Source organism: Lepisosteus oculatus, chromosome 2 (assembly GCF_040954835.1).
Source record: "Lepisosteus oculatus isolate fLepOcu1 chromosome 2, fLepOcu1.hap2, whole genome shotgun sequence".
NCBI classification, from domain to species: domain Eukaryota; kingdom Metazoa; phylum Chordata; class Actinopteri; order Semionotiformes; family Lepisosteidae; genus Lepisosteus; species Lepisosteus oculatus.
The window spans coordinates 68711281-68733856 of NC_090697.1; the positions used below are offsets into that span (position 1 = coordinate 68711281).

At 41.0% G+C, this 22576-nt stretch overlaps 2 protein-coding genes across 2 annotated transcripts; one reads left to right on the forward strand and one right to left on the reverse strand.

Moving 5' to 3' along the window:
* Positions 1–462: 462 nt before the first annotated feature.
* Positions 463–6836, forward strand: bmp10 (bone morphogenetic protein 10). The gene is made up of 2 exons (XM_006625549.3): positions 463–1076; positions 3426–6836. Exons 1-2 carry the CDS (start codon positions 731–733, stop codon positions 4436–4438), a joined length of 1359 nt encoding a protein of 452 aa, XP_006625612.3. The 5' UTR covers positions 463–730; the 3' UTR covers positions 4439–6836.
* Positions 6837–14824: 7988 nt separating this feature from the next.
* On the reverse strand, positions 14825–22141 carry LOC102688217 (cholesterol 25-hydroxylase-like protein). The gene is made up of 2 exons (XM_069181697.1): positions 21506–22141; positions 14825–17823 (listed from the first exon to the last, which is right to left on the reverse strand). Exons 1-2 carry the CDS (start codon positions 21931–21933, stop codon positions 17388–17390), a joined length of 864 nt encoding a protein of 287 aa, XP_069037798.1. The 5' UTR covers positions 21934–22141; the 3' UTR covers positions 14825–17387.
* Positions 22142–22576: the final 435 nt, after the last annotated feature.

A 22576-nucleotide genomic window follows, 5' to 3' on the forward strand; every position in this document is an offset into this window, starting at 1 on the left:
ATATACATATTATATGCAGAGCTATACTGTATCTATACATTATTTCTTTCCATCAATTATGTTTCAAGCATGATGTTAAATATTGCTATTTTTCAACTTTCATCCAGTACATTCATCTAAAGCAATAACATTCAATCTAACTGTTCGTACTTCCATCAAACAAGGAAGGGTCTGTCTTTCCAGCAGTGCCACTTTAGCCTCTCATTTAGAAAAACTCCTCATCCTCTCCCACCCCATCAAACCATCCTATCTCGGAAGCTACTGCCTGAATGGGAATGATGTTTACAAAATCCTCATTAAGGGAGAGGGGATAAGACTGATAACAACACACAGAAACTTGCCCCTGTACACACACACACAGAGACACACACGCCAAAATTCTGTTGCAGTGCTTCCCAATTCAGAGATAAGAGAAAAAAAAAACAGACAAGGATGTCACAGTTGGACAAAGCAGAGTCATCCTGTTACTGAAGCTCAGAGATTCTCAAATTGGACAGAGAGCGCGAGAGTGTGTGGTCACAAGTCACAGAGTGGAGAAGCAATTCCAAACTTGTCAGCTCTGGTTGACACCAGCCCTGCCCTCCTGAGATTATAAGAAAGGCAAACCTTTCCACCAGTCATTCCTGCCAGCCAGCTAGCAAATTGAGCTGAAGGTGCAGAGTGTTGTCATTGTATTGGAAGGCAACGAACATCTATAGGTCGCCCCTGTGCTACGAAAGCCAGCAGGACTATGGACACTGTCAGACTGAGGTCACTTGTGGCCCTGTGGCTCCTTATCCACTCTGGGTGCTGCAGCCCTATCATGGCTCCTGAAGACCCCCGTCCTGCAATGGGGATGGACAGGCACAACCTCTTTGGAGACCCCCTTCTAGAGCAAGACAGCGAACTGGATTTCCAGACCTTCGTGCAGACGATTCGGGAGCAATTCCTAAAGACCTTCAACCTGTCGGGTTTCCCGCAGCAAGATGCCACCAAAGTGGAACCCCCAGAGTACATGCTGCAGCTCTATAACAAGTTTGCCAATGACCGGTCTTCCATGCCTTCTGGCAACATTGTCAGGAGCTTCAAAAATGAAGGTATGCACTTCACAAATTAAGGCAGGGATAGTGAACATTTATCTGCAAGTGTTTTGTATTTTAATTAACTAAGTGCTCTTGGACTCATGTCAGTGGGGAAGGGCACCTCCACAATATAAAAATCCAGTGGGTAGTCAGAAATTAGTGTTTACAATGCTTCTAACGATCACAAAGAATTCTGGGTAAAACAAATACGTAGACACATACATCTGGTAAGTGAAAGTACGGAAAGTTTATTTGTGGTTATTGCAAGTCTCAAGTCACATCTTAATACTGCCAATGACTATAGTATCTTTACTTATTCATTGAATCAGTATTTACTTAATGTATTTTCAATCAGTGTTATTATTGTTGGAGATCTTACCTCAGTGCACTTTGTCATTTATAAGATTTATAAGATCTCCAAGTGAGATTTGATTCTTATGAAATATCTGCTTTGTAGATTCCTGTCTCATGAAGATGTAGCTGATGCACTTTTGCTTTGAGGACAATGATGGTGAATTCAGGAATTAGAAGCAGATGCTAACTACCAAAGATAATGGTAAAAGCATGCAAAATAGTAAATTGCTAAGTTATTTTGTAAAGAAGGACTAATGTAAACTGAGCACACAACTCAGAAAATGTCTTTAATTTCTTAGACAAGTTAGGAGCAGAGTAAATGTGTTTATGTTGTAAAGATTAAAAACTTAATATAAACCTCTGTTACTCTTATTAGTCTATTATTACAACTTGAAGAGTTGAGAAGAAACCAAGCTTGTCATTTTGATAAGTTTAATTTACAGTGATTGAAATCATGAAAAATATGAAGTGTTGCAGTTTTGTAATACATCACAGTTTCTAATCTCTGCATATACACAGAATTTAAAGGCTGTTCATTTACTACAAAAAGATGATCTATCAGGATTTACTTTTACCATAAAGTAAAACAGTTACAATTTCAGTAGGAAAACATTACAGGATAATCTGTCTGCATACGGAAGGTGAAACATCAAATCTATAGATTAGAATAATGTGAAATGCACAAGTTGTTTGTACATGCCCAGAAAATAATTTTGTTTTCCTCGGTGTAACAAGCTAGGAAGATGTGGCTTTCAGATTACCTAACACGCAGTAGTCTTAACAAAACAGTGGAATACAAGCCAAATATATACTTAGGATATAAGTATATATTTGTAAGAAAAATCTGCACAATTTTGCTTAAACAGTAATACAGTTCATGAATAAAGCTTGTTGAAGGAGAGCAGTACTGTAAAACAATATGATTTCAAAAATATAAACAGAATTAAGGAATTAAGGTCATTTGACATCAGATAAGTCAGCATCCAAATAAAGAATTCAAAGATCTCAATTTTGCACACTATAGTTTAAGAATATGATATGTTGATTTTGACAAAGAAACAGTTGTTCAATGACTACCAAAATCGTTGATAACTTACAAAACTTGACAATGGATATTATGGCACATGATTAAAGCACTTTCCATTGGTCAAAGTTCACAGCCCTACCAGTTTCCTGTTTTTGACTCACTAAAAGCTAGAGAGGAAATGACTTTAAGACACTTGCTATCAGAACAGAAATCTGTAAGGTGGGATACATTTTTCACACGTTACTGTCAAAGGAGAAAAAGTTGTGGGATGCTAGTGCAAGCAGTACTTAAAAATTAATAAATATAAAAACACAGAAACTTGTTATTTTATTTCTGTAAACCATTTTTACTGTATTCAACTGTAGTGAAGGTATTTTGAGCTTTTTTGATTACCAGGCTTTTAAATTTTTATGTTTATGCAAAATCCCATTTTGTGAAGTAGCATCAATTAATTCTCTTTCACAAAATTAATTTCTTTCACTAATCTTTCACAGAGATCAAAATTAATTATTCTGTAATTTTTGACAAAACTGACATAAATCATTGATTCATTGTTTATATATGTTTTGCAAAACAGAATGTGTTTATTTGGTTAAGTAATAATTAATTTTATTACTATGACTGGTTTCAAACATGCCCTTGAATAGGCATTTAATTCCCTTCATAATCTGGAAGTGCCACCACACAAAATACTGGAAGGTGTGAGAAGAAGAAACAATATTTGCTCATTTTTAGGAAAAAAGGGGGAAAAAAGGCCTTCTAAATATGCAGTATCTTGTACATAAGCTTCTACTCAATTTCTTTTCACAGGTATGCTTACAAGCAATATCTAAAAAAAATATTGCAAGAAAACGTCTTTCCTTTCTGAAAAGACTTAATTGTGCAACAATATGACGCAGCATTCATAAAAAAGTAACGTGAATGAAGTAAATGTGCCCGTTGGCAGAGTTCGATGAGTTTTTTTTCTGATTCCTCTCTCTTAGATACATCCTCATATAGCATGGACATCAGTGGGATCCGAAAACACCCCCTGCTCTTCAACGTGTCCATTCCTCACCACGAGAGAATCACCATGGCAGAGCTGCGTCTCTATACCTTGGTTCAGCGAGACCGCCGGCTGTACGAGGGAGTGGACAGGAAGGTGACGATCTATGAGGTGCGCGAGGGGAGACAGGAGAAAAAGGAGGGTCAGGAGCCGGAGAGAAGAGCTGGAGGAGAACGGGTTGGGAGAGAGGAAAAGCTGGTGGAACTTGCATCAAGGCAGGTATTCGGGACAGATAGTAGCTGGGAAGCCTTTGACCTGACTGAGGCCACCAGGCACTGGCGCAAGCTAGATTACACCACACATCGTCTGGAGGTGCACATCCAGAGCGTCAACGACATGGGCGGAGAGGCTTTTGAGGGAGGAAACCTGGACATCGACATCAACCCCGAGGCCAAGCACGAGCCCTTGCTCATCGTCTTTTCCGACGACCAGAGCGGCGACCACAAGGAGGAGAAGAAAGAGCTCAATGAGATGATCGGACACGAACAGCCGCTGGAGCTGGAGAACCTCGAAATGGACCTAAATGGGCTGGGGGAGGACGGAGAGGAAGGTCCCAACGAGGAGTCTCTGATCCAGATGAGGTCCAACCTGATCTATGACACCGCCTCCCGCATCCGGAGGAACGCCAAGGGCAACCACTGCAAAAAGACCTCCTTCTATGTGGAGTTCAAAGACATTGGGTGGGATACTTGGATACTCGCTCCTACTGGCTATGAGGCATACGAGTGCAATGGAATGTGCACCTACCCCATGACAGAGCATGTGTCCCCAACAAAGCACGCCATCGTTCGGACTTTGGTTCATATGAGGAGCCCACAGAAGGTGTCCAGAGCCTGCTGTGTGCCCACAAAGCTAGACCCCATATCACTGCTTTATATGGATGACACAGGCGTTGTCACATACAAATATAAGTACGAAGGGATGGTAGTGGCGGAGTGCGGCTGTAGATAGTCACAGACTTTGAAATACACAAAAGGGGGGAATACATATGTATGTATAGTCAGCGTGGGGATATTTAATTTTACCTGTCTGTAAATGTGTAAATTTTGTATTTAAAGAAAGAGATTATTTAATGATTGTGTACAGTGTGTTTGTTAATCATGTTGTTAAATCTGTAAAGAAATTGTATGCAAAGAGTGAAATTGTCCTCTTACATTTTTCATCCTAAAATTAATTATACTTTTGCTTTGAAATAATTTGTTAATGAAGATTAATTTTAAAACATCTTTAAATGATGTATAAGCCTATATAGTTATGTCAGTGAGATTTTATATGAGTTTGGTAGTATTCAATACTCAATGGGATGCAAAGCCTTCCTTCCAAAATTAGAGTAAGATACAAGTATCTGAAGTAATCATTTGTAAAGTGAGTTAGACATTAAATTTACTCAATTAGATTATTATGATGTAACATATTATTCTAAACAGATTTGCTGTTGATCATGTGACAAGCTTTAGATCAAGTATATCTGCGATCAATATGCTCTGTTCCTTTTTTGGATGTATATTTTTCATTTGATTGAATCTAGACTGCATAAGGCAAATCTAGCAAATTCTGTATGTGCATTTATCAGCCCCGGTGAACCACCATCAGAGTGTACAGAACTGGACCCACACTAGGAATGGAGAAACAGCCAAATACAGCAGCGATATACTGAGTCTACATCAAGGTGCAGAAAATAAGCTGACTGACACTGATGAAGGATGAACCATGTGGACAAAATACTCTTCTTACCATTTTATTTCTAAGCTTTTTCTTGCTTGTTTAAAGATATTTACAGTTTTAAATGGAGAACCCGGGAGTCATTTCCAGAAAACCTGCTTTGTGAGACTACAGTGCAAAGTGAAGGGTGGACTCCTCATTCGAGATGTTTAAAAAAAAGAACTAAGAACCTCTCTGGACACAAGGTACACAGCTTTAATCCTCAAAGACTGCAGGGTCATACAAATGCTCTTGATTTACCTGGCAAAACTAATTATTTATTTTGAATGATTAATAATTAACTGCTGATTATTCACACTTATAAACCCTACTGGACTGCAGCTCTTAGGGTCCAGAGTTACATGCTCAGTCCCTAAAGGACACATCAAGTTCCATGGAAGACCCAAGTCACTGTCAGAACTGCTTTTGAACTTCAAACTCCGAATGCATAACCCATATACTGCCACAACAGTTGTTTTCTTTCAGCATTTATTTCAGCAAATACCCTGGACAGCAATATCTCCTTGTCTCTCAAGGAGTAAAGAAAAACTGAACACAAGCATTTACAGTTACCTCTCTCTGGAAAGGATACACATGTATGGTTAGGAGGATAAACAGGACTTCAGAAAGCCCTACTATTCTGTGTTTGTATTGATTATATACCATCATGTTTTTCTTGAATTAGCCTCTAGTTTTGCTGGAACGTAACTGTCATGGTTGTCAACTTCAACCTATAATGCAGATCTATAACCTCAAGAATCCTAGTTTTTATGCCTAAAGAAAGGTAAAAAGAATTGTAGGCAAAGAACATCCCAGCTGATCAAATGTTTTCCTTCTGCTCCCCCTTTTAAGGACAGATGTTCAAACGGTCTGTTCCACCATTCATTTCCAGTAGTTTTAAAACACTATGGAAAAAGGCTTTTCCCTGTCAGGATGTCTCACGACAGAAACAGAATTGGCGTGGTATGCTGTTGTGCTGTATGGATGGCAGAAAAGCACAAGAAACAATTGGAAAAAAAAGAGCTGGACCTTTCTCCACAAGTTATCTTCCCCCCAACAACCTTCACCAAGGATCACATGCCCTTTATTAGCACTTCCCTGCTCCCTATAGCTTTGTGATAAGGAGGTGTTAGGGCTGAGAAACATGTGTCCCGTCACTTGGTGGAACAGAGATGTTGGGAGCTGTCAGATTCTTGGGCTAATGGTACTGACGAGGACCCCTCCGTCTTGCAGAACTGCACTGTGACTCTTTTTTCACTTTTATGGCAAAGATCTCACTTATCATTGGCAGCGATAAGTGGAAATATCTGTTGAAGAGCATGCCTCCCCAACACTCCATGAGGGTCTCAAGGAGAAATACTTTTATCAAATACCAACGCTGACTAACTTTCAGCTGGGTTCACGCAAACTCCCTGCCCCTCCCTCCACTAGCCCCCACTCCCCTTTCTGTGCTGCTTTCATTAATCATATTTATTGATTTATTTATTGATGTGATTGTGACACTGAAGAACTGTAAATGAAAATGTGAACTAAACAGCATAATGTATAAAAAATACTGACTAAAGAAAACATAAATGTGTAGTAGGTGTTTTGGGAATGTTTCAGTATTTCCAAGAGATTAAAAGTTTGTTTTCAGCACGCAAAAAAAGGGTAACTTCCTCTTTGTCTGTGAGGTTTTATGACAGTTTCAAGTTCTCCAAACATAACAAAGGAGAATGCATAGCTGTATACATCACTTTGTTTCTTGTTCTATGTCTTTATGTTGGGAGTACAATTACTTCCTCATCAAAGCACGGGGGGCTGTTTGAATGTGTATGAACTTCACTACATGTGTATGAATGTTCATGGAGTTCACATATAAGTGTATGTAAACTATACGTTAACTAGAATAAAGCAAAACATTATCTTATGCAGGGTAACAGCAACAACGTCTTGAGAAAATGCCATTCTATGAGAGATGGACAGAATAGAAAACAGACATGGAACACTTGGAGGCTTTTGTATGCATCTGAAAAAAATATGATTATAAAATTATAAAAATGTGAGGATTTTCATTATAGAACAAGTCATATGCCAGAGAATACTGCTTTCCGATCTTTTGAGAAATGCACATTTTTGTTCTTATTATTTAAATAGATTTTTAATGTGTATATGCATTAACACAAACTGTCAACATTTGATCAGAGAAGAAAACCTTAAATTTAAAAAAACAGTATTTAATCACATTGCCTAAACTAGGGTGGAGATATGATGGTGACCAAGCGACATGAGACAAGTTGTAAGAGTGATAAAACATATAGGTAATAGCATTTCGTTGTATCGCTACAGTATGCTATAAAACATTTATCAAAAGCTCTAGAGATAATAGCTTTCTTACAAGGTGCCTGAATTTAATTCCAGTGAAAACGAGAGGTAGTATAAGGTTGATGTAAAGTTCATGTGATTTTATAATGGGTATAAACTATTCTGAACTCTCAAACATACTAATCATTGACAAAAAAATAATTTAAGTCAATATTGAACATTACTAATTGTACTGTGTAAACCACTTAGCTTATATACTGTATCTACAATTTCACACATATGCTTATAAATATTGTTAGCTGGAATCCTGGACATTTTAATTTGGTGACCTAGTTCTGGACTTTATGACCAAATACAGTATCTTTCCTGTGAAATGAAGGAAAAACAAGAAATGTTCTAAAATCAAGACATGTGTATATAGTACAGTGATTGCTGACGGAATTCACTGCAAATCTCTAAAGGCATGATGGAAAACAGCCTTATAGTCTGAATTATAACCTCAACTGCCCTGCGCGATCAGTAGGAGAAAGCTTTGAATAATGAGCTTATCTTGAAGACTCGTAGGGTCTTCCTGGCTTCCACGATTCCTGCTCTCCATTTCTTAATTGAACTAATTGCTCGATCGATTGACTGTAGGTTTCCCAAGTGTTTTACCACTGAAGACTGAAGAATAAATACAAAATCTGCAGCAGCACTGAACTTGGACATTGCTGACTTGCTGTGCAGGCTTCAATAGTTATGCTGCCCTTCGGTGCCCATGGAAACTTTCCCAAGCACAACAGAGCAGAAGTGCTGCTGCCGGGAGAGCAACAAGTGTGGTATGTCCACACTCTCTCACACAGGAATTCTCATGACAGGTACACATGGCAGTGCTGTCAATAGACTGAAGAGCGCACTTGTCCAGAAACACAAACAGCACATGGTTATATTCAGTCTGCAGCCTGTCCCTGGTGTGAATTTCACTCTTTTTCAAGGTTAATCCTCACCTCTCGGCACACCTCCAGTGCTGTTTCATCCCCACTCGGTTTTGAATTCCAGTTCCAGCTGGCAACTGGAGGTTGCAAAGAGCTCCCACTTTGCTTGAAAAACGAGCATCTTGACCAAAGAAAACCAGCTGCGCTAAAGTGTTTAGAAAAGGGGATTAGATGTTGATATTGTGAAACTAAACTTCCTTTGGAGAGCATGATGACCTGTTTTCTCGCAGCCTTAGTTACTAATGAGATGGGAATGCTGGTAAAGTTCTGTTGCTGAAGGCACATTCAAAAGGAGGGCAAAAACCTTCAGCTGATAGTCGGAGTATTTAAAACAAACTTTGAGCAATGATAATTAATGAAATATTTATAAAAGCTGAACTACAAGAGAGAGTCTGGCCTTTTTCAACTGACTTAATCTCATGCGACTCAGTGTTGAAAGGGGGAAGTTATAATCTGCTGGAAAAACAACAACTTTCTAAATCTGGTGCTCTGAGCTCTTAGACAAAAAGGGGGTCGTTATAAAAATACATTTTATGCATATTTTCACCAGAAGTTATCTACTGACGTTTTAGACTTTGGCTCTAGGACCTTTCCTTAATTTTAAGGATGTCTGCCAAAGTAGCTCATAAAATTTCCAGTTGATGAATTTCAAAATATTTTTTCTCTTTGCAGTGCCTCCTGAAATACTCCTTCAACATAATGAGTGTTTTATCTGCATGTATACCCATATGAAGTTCTCTTTAGTATACAATATTTGTTCTCTTTAGTATTGTGTTATGATAAATGAACATTACAACTCCTTAAACTCTTGAAACACTGTGAAAGCTCTTAGCACCCCCCAGTTAATCTCCTCTGTCTCATCTCATTTTCCTTGTGCATGTCTGTTTTTTTTACATTTTCCCAAATAAAGACATTCAGAAACATCCCCTAAAAGAGGCCAAAGGACATATACTTATGCATTTTCAATTATATCACACACTGCACGAAAATGTAACTCTTTTCCACCTATTTACTTTTTTCTTTCAATTTCCACACCTGAGCAACAGATCAACAGATTAGCTGAGGTGTAACTTTGGTTGCCATTCTCAAGGCAGAAGACCTGTGCACGGAAAAATACAGTATGTGCAATGGTTTGCATGCATCCCCTGCGTCTATCCTTGTTTATGAGAACCAGGTCAGCTGCACGTTTCAGGAAGATCTCCCAACACCTCCTCTGTCTGGAATCACGCAGGGGCCCTTGATGACAATGAGCCCTGCCAGGCCCTCGCTCTGACGCGGGACCTCATCGCCCCACCCTCCCCCAATCAAAAACATATCTCTGCATCTCAAAAATCATTATGACCCACCATCATCAGATCCTGTTAGGCTTCGCAATCAAGCTTGTAGAGTCTCCTAGGACATGAAAAGTTCAAAACCCTGTCACTGGTGCATATAAAGAGAGGCAAGGGTTTCCCTTGACAAAACTAAAACTTCCTTGAAATCGTCCCTCGCCTACGGTAGGCTGTGCGTAATCACTCCAATCTATGTCATTTTTTTGTTTGTTGCTGTTATTCACAGTGTGCACAGAGGCTGCTGCGAGAGTGAGCAGGCACAGAAACGTGGTGATTTAGAAGAGAGGAAATGTCTTAATTGCATTTAATAAAGACCAGGGAGGCCTGACCTCAGGGTCACGGTTTCATCTCTCCATTCAGCAGGGCTTTGGCGCTCGAGATCTTGCTGATAACTAGCTGGCTGTACTGTATGTGACTTGGAAGTTAGTGCTTTGTGCCCAAGGATGAGATGGGACATCCATTGTTCTCTGGCACCGTACACCCGGCCCACAGTACTGTACGTGAGCTCCTGCACATACTAACCACGCATAGCTTGAAGAAAATTTGCGAACCCGGGAACTGTAAAGATCTCTGACAAACTTCCAGGAAACCTGTCCTCCACTGTACACATGCTTCAGTGCAAACAACACTGAGTCTTGGATCATCGCTCTTACAGCAGATCAGTTTATAGCCTGAGCCCCAGGACACACACCTGAGTCCTCCTTTTGGGATTTTTCTTTATCCTGGCTTATCAAAATTGCACTGCAAAGGCATAGTGTGCCAGAAGCAGTGCCAAGATAAATGAAGACCCCCCCCACTATCGGTTAATTAAGAATAAAGCCCAATGAGACAGAACGTTTCTTTCTTCAATAGCAATAGCTACCTTTGCAAAGTAGCAGGTGAAGACACCTGTTCATTGTGATCTAGATCTTCAGACAGGATGTCATGCAGTTTCTAAAAAAGAAAATCATAATTTTATCATAATATCATGATTGAGTAATCAATTGGTGTGTTTTGGAAAGTGCCATCTGAGACACTGTTCCATTAGTCTAGCATTGAATATTGTTGTTGCTTTTAACTACAATTGTATGCAAATGTACCACATTAATTTGATGAAAGTTCAGATTTCTTGATTTTTGTGTAGTACTTGTCTCTTCCCTATAATCTCAATGAATCTCACAGCATCAAGCCAAGACAAAAAATCAGATCCCCTCTGAAAAGATTAAATTACTTCAGCCTGTCTGCATAACTCATCTCCTTAAGCCCCTGGAATGAGTGTTGCTGCTCTGGACTTTCTCCAATGGTTCTTGAAACCTTTTGTAAAGCAGGGATTAGAAGTGTGTGCAGTGCTCAACAGTGTGTTTTGTATAGTTTCAGCATAACACCTCTTAACATGTATTCTACATTCCTTACTTTGTAAATAAGCATCCTGTTTGCGTTTTATTCCTTCTGTGGATTGCCAAAATGTTGAGAGAGTAATGAATCTTTTAAAATCTCGTTTTTTAAACTAAGTACTTTCTCATGCAAATGTTTATATTGACAAACATTGGTTTTCATTTGCTACATAACTACCCACTCCTGAATGCTATAAAAATCTTATCATACTGTCCTAATTGTATCTTGATTGTTCCTCATTCCCCCATGCTTGGTATCATCAGAAAATCAGACTAATTTCTGATTAACACCAACGCCTCACCTCACCAGACTTCGCTTCTCACGTTGGCCTACCCCCGACTCTTCCCTGCTTACAATTATTACAGTTCTGCTGTACGTTCTGAACATCCAGACACAACATTTCAAAGCGTCAGAACATTTTATGGCTTCTTCAAAAAAGTCCAGACGATTTGCTTAGCAAGATCCCCCTCAGCAGAACAAATGTAGACTGTACCCAGGAACAGCATTACTGTGGAAATATAACATCGGCTTGTCCCTAAAAGCAGGCTACAGTATTTTATATGACACACAAGTCAAACTGTTTATAACCGCCATGTTCAGTATTTTCCTCTCTCTGTGTATAAATATCATATGTGGAAACTTCCAGTCTCTGGCTATTTCTCCAGTTTATAGTGAGAAGCAAAAATCTGTTTGTGACAGACATGCAATACTTTTTCTTAAAGTTATATACCTACTGGCCATGTTCACTTATTTTTTAAAATTTTTATTTTTTATATTTCTGCAATTGACAAGCTTCGTGCAATGACTTGATCATATACCATATACTGTAAATAGGTATATTTCTGACCACTTCGTTAGTAAAGACATAAGCAAAGCAGTTATTGAGTGTACTTGCAATTTCCTTCTTATTATACCCATTCAGTTTCTGATATACAGTTATAGTTCTTGATCAGCCATTACACACTGTGGGTGTGGTGGAAAGGAGAGGGGGACACACTGAATTAAAATGATGTCCGCATTGTCAGGATGATCGGAGGGAAAGAAGTAGATACAGTATAATAATAATAATAATAATTGCTTACACTTATATAGCGCTTTTTCTGGACACTCCACTCAAAGCGCTTTACAGGTAATGGGGACTCCCCTCCACCACCACCAATGTGCAGCATCCACCTGGATGATGCGACGGCAGCCATAGTGCGCCAGAACGCTCCCCACACATCAGCTATCAGTGGGGAGGAGAGCAGAGTGATGTAGCCAATTCATAGAGGGGGATTATTAGGAGGCCATGATTAGTAAGGGCCAATTGGAAATTTGGCCAGCACACCGGGGTTACACCCCTACTCTTTTCGAGAAGCGCCCTGGGATTTTTAATGACCACAGAGAGTCAGGACCTCGGTTTTACGTCTCATCCGAAGGACGGCGCCTGTTTACAGTATAGTGTCCCCGTCACTATACTGGGGCATTAGGACCCACATGGACCGCAGGGTGAGCGCCCCCCGCTGGCCCCACTAACACCTCTTCCAGCAGCAACCTTGTGTCCAACCTCTCCCTCGGCGTCACTGATTCTGGTTTTAAGATACGCACACCATTTTAGACATTAATGACGTAGTGCCGGTGATTGAAGGATAGGGTCTCTCTTTTGTAAGTACTTCAGTACTCCTTCTCATTAAACCATAAGGGCATTTCTATTCATGAAGCTATATGGCGTTGTCAAACAGGGAGACGGGAGGGGAAATGAGTCTCACAAGCACTCAAAACAGAAAACAGGGTTAGAAACGTCCTTAACACAGACGGTCATAGTTTGGAATATTTGGAATATCAGTATTTTACTGAGGTAGGCTCTTATCAAAAGTTTTTATTAACACCTTAATGGGGTCATTACGTTATCTAGTAGCAAACAAACGCGCTAGCCGGTGCGAATGGCCTATTTTTGATTTTCCCGTTCATTTTTATTTACAACGGATTGCCCCTTGAGGATAAAAGTCCATCATAAATTACTGTATCTCTAGTGTATAGGTAACTCCATTTCAATCGTTTCTTCCTCACACAAATAATTTCTGGAGTTGTTTGTTAAGACAGTGCCACGACTTACTTTTATTCAGACCCCCTTGTCGTCTTTTAACGTTCTCCGGCAGTTCAAATCTGACAGCCAAAACGCACGCGGTAGCACCTTGGAGACTATCCAAAGGAGTCAAATATGTGCAAATTAGCATTTGAAATAGTGTGAAAAGGAAATATAAAAAACTTAAAAAAAACATTTATTTCATCTATAAAATACAAGAAGCTTAGCACCTTCCTCGTTACTATAGAATTTTTGATACCACTGAGCGGCATTATTTAATTTAAAGCAAACATAGGCACATCGCATAATGTTTATGTTCATAAAAAACTTTTTAAACAAGGGAAAATACACTGAAACACTCATGTCATGATAGTGAGAAAATGGACGATAGAAACAGATGTATTGTTTTTTGTCCTCGATACGATAAGGTTCCTCTGCTCGTTTTTGTACCACAAAACATCTTTATGTTTTGTAATTGAATAGAAATGCTCATATTTCTAATCTTCACCGCTAGATGGAAGCAGATGGTTATACAGTCTGCAGTAGCTTCAAAGCAGCGTTTGGGAAAGTTATCTGTTGCTGCAAGACGTTCATGGAATATGTATTTCTTGGTTTCACTTTTAATTTCACACATTATATCGAACCAGTCACATCATTGGCTGATGAAAGTGTACAGCGACGTTTTGGTGGGTTTTGCTGTAGCTTTACTTGACCCTTGCTGTGGTTATATATTATTTTAATACGTTTTCACTGTGTTTAACTGCCCTGAGCCTCGAATTATCCATGGAGTCATTAGTTCATATGTAATTTTTGGTATTGTTTCCAGATAAAGTCCTCTTTGAAGCTCCTTGTAGCCTGATCTTGTCAGATCTATGAAGCTAAGCATGGCTTGCAGATCAGTTCTGGGTCAAGAGACATCAAGGGAAAACTTGGCTGCTGTGGTGTGGATGGACCATTAGGTGGCGCTCTTCCTCCTGAACAAGAATTTATATACCATCGTCCCAGTGTGGTGACCAGGAGCTCTGTTCTGTGCTAGGTGGTGCCCTTTGTATGTTGAACTGCAGTCCTTAATCCTTAAGTCCTTTAAGTCCTCAGACTACTAGAGGTAGTTAGTGGTGTTAGGTAGAGGTAGAAGAGGTGTTAGTGGGGCCAGCAGGGGGCGCTCACCCTGTGGTCCACGTGGGTCCTAATGCCCCAGTATAGTGATGGGGACACTATACTGTAAACAGGTGCCATCCTTTGGATGAGACGTAAAACTGAGGTCCTGACTCTCTGTGGTCATTAAAAATCCCAGGGCGTTTCTCGAAAAGAGTAGGGATATAACCCCGACATCCTGGCCAAATTTCCCATTGGCCCTAACCAATCATGGCCTCCTAATCATCCCCCTCTATGAATTGGCTTCATTACTCTGCTCTCCTCCCCACTGATGGCTGATGTGTGGTGAGTGTTCTGGCGCACTATGGCTGCCGTCGCATCATCCAGGTGGATGCTGCACATTGGTGGTGGGGGAGGGGAGTCCCCATTACCTGTAAAGCGCTTTGAGTGGAGTGTCCAGGAAAGCGCTATATAAGTGTAAGCAATTGTTATTATTATTATTACTAAATCCTTAATCCTATGGCACTGCTCAGAAGAGAGGAGGTGTTAGCTCTAGTGCTCTGACTAAACTCCACTCCATACTCAAACAGTCGTATCTTCTTCAAGTTCCCTTCTTAATTCACCCAAATCCATGTGGACTGTGTGGACTGGGTCCCCTCCTCTGTTCAAAACGCTTTGCAGTCCTCGGGGATGTGTCAGAAAGATGGAGGAAGGGGGGGAATACACAAAATAGGTCTTTGAAATGTCAGACTGAACTTAGACACCAGGCAGTTGTCTGTTTGTTGAAGGGATGCACTGTGGATTTTTCAGGGAAGTAAAGCCATCCAACTATTTTCTGGCACCTTGCTATGCTTATAGGTTCTCGGAGACCTGGAGCCTAACCTGCAAGGGAGGACTACATCCTGAATGAGATGCCAGTCCATCACAGGGATGCTTGCTCACACATCCATTCACTCACGAAAACCGTGTTCAGCTTTAGTGCACATCTCTGCTTAGACCGGCCCTATGAATCCGTCTATCAATCCTTCCATTTTCTAACCGTTCCAATATAGCGTCATGGGGGAGCCTATCCTGGCCAAGATCGGGCACAAGATGGGATACATGCTGGACAAGACGCACGTCAATCTTAGGGCTCGTGCACACACATGCACTCACTCACTAAATCCTGTTCAGCTTTAATGCCCATCTCTGCTGAGGCCAGCCCTATAAATACCACTCTTTATTTATAATACTGTACATACCACACATCCATCTTTTCTCCTTTGTGATCATCTTCCTTTGCAGCCCTCTTCCACATTTCTAGCTCCCTCTTTGTCACTCCTCCCTCTCCTGTCCCACAGCCAAGGAGTCGAGCCAAATCTTACTAGGACTAAGCAATAGACAGTTTTCAGTCCATTCAGGTGTTGCTGTTCCTCGTGAAACGATACTAGCACACCTTGATGAGCCTTCCATCCATGGACGAGGCTGTAACAGCATTCGCACCAGTCCAGCAGATCTGGTGGGTGTGATGAGTCACCACGTGCAAGACAGAGTCTCAAAAGAGATCTCAAAAGACACGGTCAAGGGGATTTCATATGACTGAGTCTCGTATTGGCAATAATCAGAAGCAGAAAATCCTGAAGTTCAAGAGACACCCAGAATACGCCCCTTTGCACGAGTTAAAGCAGCAGATTTCTCAATTTTTTCCCAGTGCTGGGGGACTCCCATTTTAAGACGTTCATCAAGAACTCCATTTTAAACATATAATCACATGGATGTGTGTCATTCTTAAGAATAATATTTCTAGCCATTATAAAACATTAAAAGCAGAAAGGGGGTTCAGCAGCTGCACTAACACTGCGTCAGAGTACTTATTTGCATATGGCTGTACTTGCAGAAAAAAGTTTCTCTTGGTTCTTGGGGATCCCCTGGACAATCGCTGATGACCCAAGTGGGGTTCCAGGACGACTGGTTAAAAAGCCCTGAGATAGAAAGCAATAGTGCATTTTATTAGGTGGAGTCCAGCAAAGTCTCACAGGCCTTGATGGTACTGACACAATTGTCCACATACAGTAGATTATGGAGTCTCTTAAAAATAAGAGTGCTTGCCAAGTCCCTTAACGGCCCGGGTGAAGAAATACCTCGCAGTCAGAAATAGAAAAGAGTTGTATTCCAAACCTCAAATGAATGCCATTTGCCATCTAGACCTTTGTGTTCTCATCATTTTAAAGACAATCATTCCCCTTCAGAGACATCAATCTACATACATTTTTAAAACAAAGTCATTTTGTATATTTCTATCCAAAGAAACATCTGCAGCACATCTTTAAAAATTAACAGACACTTTGAGGCTGATTAGTGACTTGCTTCCAAGACACGGATTCAAACAAATACTTCAAGACTTAGCACACATGATGAAAACAGTAACATGGAGTACTTTTCTACAGAAGCACAATTTAAAAGGTTTGTAACTCAACTGTTCAGTCAGTTAGCTCGATTTTTGCACAGGCATTGTCATCAAGTAGCTTAATTCTAAGCTACACATCCATCCATCTTCAAACCACTCCTCCCAATTTAGGGTCACAGGGGAGCTGGAGCCTGTCCCGGCAAGCAACAGGTGCACGGTGAGGTACACCCTGGACAGGACGCCAGTCCATTGCAGGGCACACAGAGACAAAAACAGACTCACCCCTAGGGGCACTTTTCCCAAAAGCCAATTATCCTACCAGTGTGTCTTTGGACCATGGGAAGAAAGCAGAGCACTAGGAGAAACGTCATGCAAACACAAGGGGAACACGCAAACTCCACACAGACAACACCCCACGAGGGAATTGATCTCAGGGCCCAAGCTCTGCAAAGCAACAATGTAAGTCCCCCAAGCCAAATATTCAAAGCACTTTACATTAGAATGCCCTCAAACAAACATAATCAATTTACAAATATAAGCAGGCTGTCAGGATGTAATTCTCTTTGTGGTACATCTACAAAGAGGGCATAGCTGTACTTAGGAGAAGACTGCAAACAAAGACAAGCTTTTCTGTTTCTTTCCCCATTTTTTTTAGGTCAGGGCTTTGCAACTAGGTCCTGGAGATGCTGGCAGCGTCTTTGAGGTCTTTTTTCTTTCCCAGCAAAAGGTGAGCTGGTCTGTCCTTGGGGATTTCCAGGTAGGTCCCGAACAGGTGGTCCCAGTGAGTAAAGTAGGGGGCGTAGTTGCCACGGAGAAGCTGGTGGTGGGCTTGGTGGAAAGGGGCCCCCCCAAGCAGGTGGAAGGGCACAAGGCGATGGGTAGCCCAGGGCAGGTCGTAGCCACAGTGGTACTCCACGGCCAGCCATAAATTGAGCAGGTGGAAGACTACCTCGCTGAGTGGATGGCAGCCCAGCAGGGCGGTGATGGAGAGGGCCAGGACCTGCAGGGACAGCAACTCCCAGATGCTGGAATCCTGGGCTGCCAGGGCAAAGGTGTCCCGGTGCTGATGGTGGGCACTGTGCATCAACTGAAACATCTGTGGTACCCTGCAGAATGCACCAGTCATACAACTGTTCAATCAACAGAGTAGAACAAAACAGAATACTTCACATATCCACAATTCCTAATTCTCCATCAAGCTCCAGTCTCCCCCAGGACTCCAGTTCCCCAGTAACTCTCAAGTTCTTCAGTCCAACTAGCAACTGACTAATCAAGGTCTAGTCTGCTTTCCACTGCATTTAAAACATTCCCTCATCTAAATGCAGTCATGTGCACCATCTGCCAAAAATCAATTCCAAAATCATTTTCAAAACAGGAAAGAAAGAAATAACCACGTGACAGTTGCTGGAACATAAGGGCATGAATTGGGAAGGAGTACTTTGCGCGGCAGTGTTTATTATTTAATTATTATCAAATTACTTCCCTGGTTTCTGTTGAAGCTGTGTGCTGATGGGCCACTATTCTCTCTTACTGTTTTAGTTATAGTTCAGAATTTGATCTAAAACAAATAAATAAAATAATAGAATACTGTGTAGAATGGGGTCACCATATTACAAATAAGATACTGGAATCACTCCAGAGAAGAGCAAAGAGACACATTCCCAGGACAGGCCCAAGAGAATGTCAGGCAGAGAAACTTGCAAGGAGACCTGACTCAAGCATCCACAACCCTCAAAGGAGCAGGCAAGGTCAACACAGCTGACATTCTCAGAACAGAGACACACAAAGCAGACAATTCAAGTACAAACTAAGGGAAAGTGCAGTTAAAACTGAGAACAGGAGGTATTTTTTCCACAAAGGGCTGTAGGAATCTGGTAGAAGCCATGTTTCAATGCTGACAGGACAGGATCAAGACAGGACTAAATGAGATCCCTGGTTTAATTAGGTACTAGTCCCCGAATGAGCTAGGTGGGTCTAATAACCTTCTTTTGTTGGTAACCTTTCTACATTCTTTAGTTCTTATACAAGATTTCTGAAGGTCTGTTCTGCAGAGAGAGTGTGTTACTACTGCCCTAAACAGTTAAACAATTCCATACCAAATTTCTATCAGAAATCCTTTTTTATTCCTAAAATTGTTTAAGATGATAAGTCATATTTTTAGGCATGCTTTCCACACTCTAAATAGTAGCTTTTTATTGTTTCTATTAGGAAACACAACTGAATCCTGCATTTTATTCATATGGATGTATAATCTTTAAATGCTGACAACATTTACGTCCAGCTTCATTCTTATCTTTATTCACTTAATCTGTTTTACTTGGTTAGTCAGAAAATATTTCATGCCTGGAAGAGTTGTTGGAAGTTTTTCTATCTCTGGCATTTGCTGAATCACTGATAGACTGCAGTGCACTCAGAAGACTCTTTTTATCGCACTCCTACACTTTCAATACCTAGAAATCTCCTAAGCATTTGACTGGAATTATTAGCTCCCCCAAAGTTACTGTTGAGAGAAAAAAAAACTGAAAAGCTCACACTAAAACTGCAGTAACTATGACTCAGTGGAAACGTCATATTCTTCACGGGTCTGAGATTGTTCACTATGTTTCACCCATTGCATGTGATGTATTGGGTGTGAAGAATCTATTTCACAGATCTATGCAACATCCTCCCCACTGTCCCAAGACAGGCAGATGAAACTAAAAGTTCATGTCCAAATGCACTATTCCATGTCCAAGGTGCTGCTCGTAAGTCACCAGCAACAGTCGCACATAGGGCAATTTACAGTTATATGACCGCATTAAAATGTGATTTTCTAGGGTTAAAAAATAAATGATCATAAAGCAAAACAAAAACAAGCAGCTATAGATCTGCGCCATTATCACTCCATCTTGATTCTCCTGGTGAACTTATTAAAGACAATGTAAGCATTGAATCTTAATATGCTCGGTGTTCGGTTAAAGTACATTGTTAGTGAAATCTGCTCTGGATTAATTAAGATTCTTTCTTTTGCACTGGTTACAGAATTTAAAGTTCAAAGCCCAGTTCCTCTTATGAACATTTGGTAGGTTATTGGAAAGGGTCTGCCTCATTACCAAAGCTAAACCACCACCCCACCTGCAGCTTGCCCTGTACAGACACTAAATGCCATGAACATTCATTATGAGATTCTAGCGCACTGAGAAAAGTGAAGTCACATGTTAAATGTCAAAACAATATGGTTTTGAATCAGAAAACTGCCGCAGTGTGAGCAGCAACTTACTGAGGACTAAAGCTGTTGTGTATTTTGTAAGATATCTAAAGATATCTCAATCTTGCGGGGCTCCTGTATTCTAAATGCTGGAGAGTTTCTGATCTTTCATAACACCACAGGTCAATACTTGCTTTACTTTTCAGACATAAAACAAGTGGCGATGTACAGTAAACCAGAGGTCCCCAGCCTGTATCCTAGTGGGCTTGTGTGTGTGTCTGCAGGTGTCCTACAGTATGTCTGCTGGTTCTAGGCACCTATACCTGAATAATTGGGAGAGGCTATTAAACTGGCCCAGTTAAGACGGATTTAGATCGTTTTGTCAGAAAATCTGTTGGCACACTGGAGTGTGGTCAGATCGCAGTTAAAGAATTCTACTGGTGACGGTGTACGCAGCTCCAGCCACAATTCAAGACTTCTAAAAAAACGCAGTACTGTATGGACTGCACCGTAAGTAAGGGGGTTCTTACAGGACCTCTGTCCAGAATCCATGGACATGTTTCTTTTTCCGGGGGCGGAAAACAAACTTTCTGTTTTCAGTTCACAAAGCAGTTTTATGCATTCAGCTGGCATTTCACAGACGGAGGGGGAAAAGAAACAGTCATAGTTTACAATCGCTAAACGTTTAAACTGAGAAGCAAACAGAATGAAAGCACAAACATAAAACATCTGCGACACCTCTTCCGCCCACTCCCCGCACTTTGTTTAATTAAGTTATGTAAATGTCTTGCACTTAGTTTTTCTGTGTCGTATGCAGATGTGTGGTGTTTTTTTCTGTGGGGGGACTTCTAAAATTCTTCCCTTTGCATTATGTACAGTTTTACAGTAGTTTTTTTGTAAAACACACTAAACAGTGTAATCTGTAGCTGTAGGTTTTGGCATAACTTACTTTATTTGAATGTAATGCAGAGAAGCGGTAACGGAGGTTAAGTAAGGTGCAGCACGTAGAGAGTAAGGAGAGTTACAGTATCTTCGTCTGTATTCATCAACAGACCGCGTCACTAGTGTTTCCTATTATATTACTATTTCTAATATTATTATTCCTATACACAGGTTCTTCTGTTTTAAAACCAACATAATTTACCCATCCATCCATTTCTTCATTCACTGTAGGGTCGCAGGGGAAGCCGGAGCCTAACCCAGCAAGCATGTTAATTATCGTTAAGTATGGTTACGTGTACTTTCTACTTTATTGTACAAGTAGTAAACAATGCAGTCGTTTTTACTGTAATGACGCTTTACAGTAGAGGTAAGACTATCTACAGTTTTTTCTATACAATTATTTACAGCTTGTATTGTGCACTAAAGCTAAAATGACAGAATTTAGCATATAGGTATTTAAACAACAATACCTTACGAAATATTTTTTTTTTTTAATAAAAAGTGTACTTTCTTTCTGGACAGCGCAAGCGAAGTATCACTACCTGTATGTTATTTACATTGCTGCATTAAAACTCCGAGGACACGGGAGAGAATAACAGCGTCGTTAACAGTTTAAGGAGAGCTGACATTACAAAAAAAAAAGTAATTTGGGTTTTTACCTATGGATGGAGATGTGCCAGGCGAAGTATAGAGAGTCGAACAGGAGCAGGCACAAAGTGACCTCGGTCAGGGCTCTGGCGCAGCTCGGAGCCTCGGCTGGCAGAGACGGCGTCCTCACCCGTTGGATGAGCAAGGTGACAGGGACGATCACCGCTAGGTGTTTGCGCGCTATCCTCAGCAGGCACTGCCACCACACCTGCACACTCGCCGGCTGGACCCTGATGCGGGGAATACGGTATCGGTGCAGCGTGGCACAGCGAGGACCGAGGAGGTCTAAAGCCAGGAAAGGTAAAGACATAGCCAGGTGAGCCGCGAACGCAATGAAAGCCGGGAAGAACGGTGACAGCAGGAGAGCGTCGTGACTGCGGAGCGCATCCCACACAGGCTGAAGGGCTACCGACGGTCCGACTGGGCAGGTGTTATTCATCTCAATGTTTGTTTGTTTGTTCCTTCGTTGATAATTTTCCGATTTCCAGTCTACATCTCGATTCGTTTTTCTGTTCTTTCTGTTGATGGAAGCAAACTGCCTCTTAATGCTTTCTCCACGACTTCGGTTCACCCTGACTCTTCGCTTCAAAGAGGTGCTTTGACGGTGTTACTCGCCGTGCGGTTACCAAGAGACACAGATCACGACTTCGGGACTTCGGGAAGAATGAAAGCAGAACAGAAGAGGGGAGTTTTGATGTGGGTGTGTGTGTGTGGGGGGAGTAGTATTTTGGAACGATGGCTCAACAAACTCCGGTCCAACATCGCTATCTCTCCAGAATTGTGTGCATTTAGGGAAACTGTTGCGTTTTGCAGCAGCTTCGTTTGATCTTTAACTTCGTTAAATCACGAACAATTAATAAGTGGATAAGTTAAAAAAATGGAAAAGTGTTACATTAATTGTCTATCACAAGCCATCCACGTTTTCATTAATAGTAAATCATATTAGCACAGGAAGAAATTTCGATTACAACCTGTGGTCTTACTAACTTCACTAGACCCGGGGGACAGCTTGGACTTTTTATATTTCTTTTGCTACACAATCATCCATTTTTGGCACTTGCCTCACCCCCAGAGTAGCTCTG